At 44.2% G+C, this 1,607-nt stretch overlaps 1 protein-coding gene across 4 annotated transcripts in view; it reads left to right on the top strand.

The window, feature by feature from the left end:
* LOC103364430 (unconventional myosin-IXa-like) overlaps positions 1-1,607 on the top strand; it is a 174,060-nt gene that overhangs the window by 112,583 nt on the left and 59,870 nt on the right. For all 4 annotated transcript variants that reach the window (XM_008291551.1, XM_008291566.1, XM_008291558.1 and 1 more), the window contains exon 9: positions 435-551. In XM_008291551.1, the coding sequence (XP_008289773.1) occupies positions 435-551 (117 nt within the window). The remainder of the gene's footprint in view (positions 1-434; positions 552-1,607) is intronic.

Below are 1,607 nucleotides of genomic sequence, written 5' to 3'. Positions count from 1 at the left end.
TAGTAGTTATGTTGATCCAAACCTTGTTGCTTCCTTAACCTTAACAAATTGCCTATTTTATCCAAAACGATGCTTGCCCCTCCTAAACACAAGTCGGTAAAATAACCAAATGTTAAGGCTGATGTATTTTTCAGCGGGGATTTGTAACGGTTTTCTTTATAGAGAAATGTTGTCCAGCTGACAGAGGTGTTGTATGAGGAGATGCTTGTGTTTGTCTACGTAGCATCGATTTTTTTGTTGTTGTTTGCTTGGTATGTTGTATATTGTGAAGGACAGCACCACTGTGAAAATGGCTGAGCACAAATGCTGAGCTACTTCAGTATGGCTATTAGTGAGAGTGATAAAATACATTCACAGCATTGGCTCCTGTTCCAGATTATGAAATCCATATGTTTTTGATCGGAGGAACCAACCTGTTGTGTATGTGTGTGTAGGCCGGCACAGTGAGGGACTCCATGGCCAAGTCACTGTACAGCGCACTGTTTGACTGGATCGTCTTCAGGACCAACCATGCCCTGCTAAACAACAAGGACCTGGAGGACAATTCAAAAGTAGGACTGAAATGCACTGACACACACACACACACTCAATCTCAATAGCTATTACCTTCAATAAGTTAACATGTCGGCAACGTCTGACTGAGAGCCAAGATTTTTTGGGTTTTTTTGTATTCTCTCCAAAACTTAAAAAACTTGAAAACATTAACATCTATATATATATCAACATTGTTCTATTCTGGGTAAATATGCCAACACAACAGAATGTACATTGAAAGATTACATTGGCGCTGTTTGTTGCTTCCAGCTGAATTTCAGTTTTGCCGAAAACAACTAAAACTGCTAACATGGTTGTTTTTGGCTGGTCGGCTTTGATGTCAACACTGTGATATACAGTATACTGTCTGTTAGATAAATATAGATAGAAAGGAAACAACTACTACAAAATACCAAATTAAAGTCTAGGCAAAAATTTAAATAGTACAAAGTAGGTTCCCTTTCAGTCGATTCACTCGGTACAACACATATAGTATGGGATATCACGCCCCGTGTGACCTTACTGAAGACACCTCTATTAACGCCTTTACGGCAGATGATCTGTGATGACACGTGAGGCCCTGCCTACACATATAAACACCTGTCATCACTGCCGGCTTGGAATTGGTTTAACTGCTTTTGTTGGTGTTAGCCACCGCTACTGCCGTAATGAGTGTGACTGCCCGCGGAGTGCTGATTTCGAGTTTTCTTGCTAAAGTCGTGTGCTTTGTGTTTTGATATGAGCACCAAACCTAAGTTGAGGAAGAAGTCTTCAGTTCGCCCCTGTCCTCAGGGGTGCGGCTTCTCCCTGCACGACAAAGACCAGCACGAAGCGTGTCCTGTCTGTGTGGGTATTGTCCATGCCAGGAGAGCGTTGGCGGACCCCGAGGCGTGCGAGTTCTGTCGCCAGCTTTGGCGTTCAACCCTCGAGAGACGGGCCATGTTTCTGGAAAAGGTGCTGGGCTCCATGGCCGCACGGCACAACCCTCTCCTCTCCTCTCCTCTCCTCTCCTCTCCTTTCCTCTCCTCTCCCAGTTGAGAGACCTGGCTTCGTCTGAGTCTGACAACGAGAGG

This window comes from Stegastes partitus, unplaced genomic scaffold (assembly GCF_000690725.1).
Source record: "Stegastes partitus isolate 25-593 unplaced genomic scaffold, Stegastes_partitus-1.0.2 Scaffold17, whole genome shotgun sequence".
Taxonomy (NCBI): domain Eukaryota; kingdom Metazoa; phylum Chordata; class Actinopteri; family Pomacentridae; genus Stegastes; species Stegastes partitus.
Note: the sequence above shows the minus strand (reverse complement) of the source record. Positions and strands in the feature narration are given on the sequence as shown.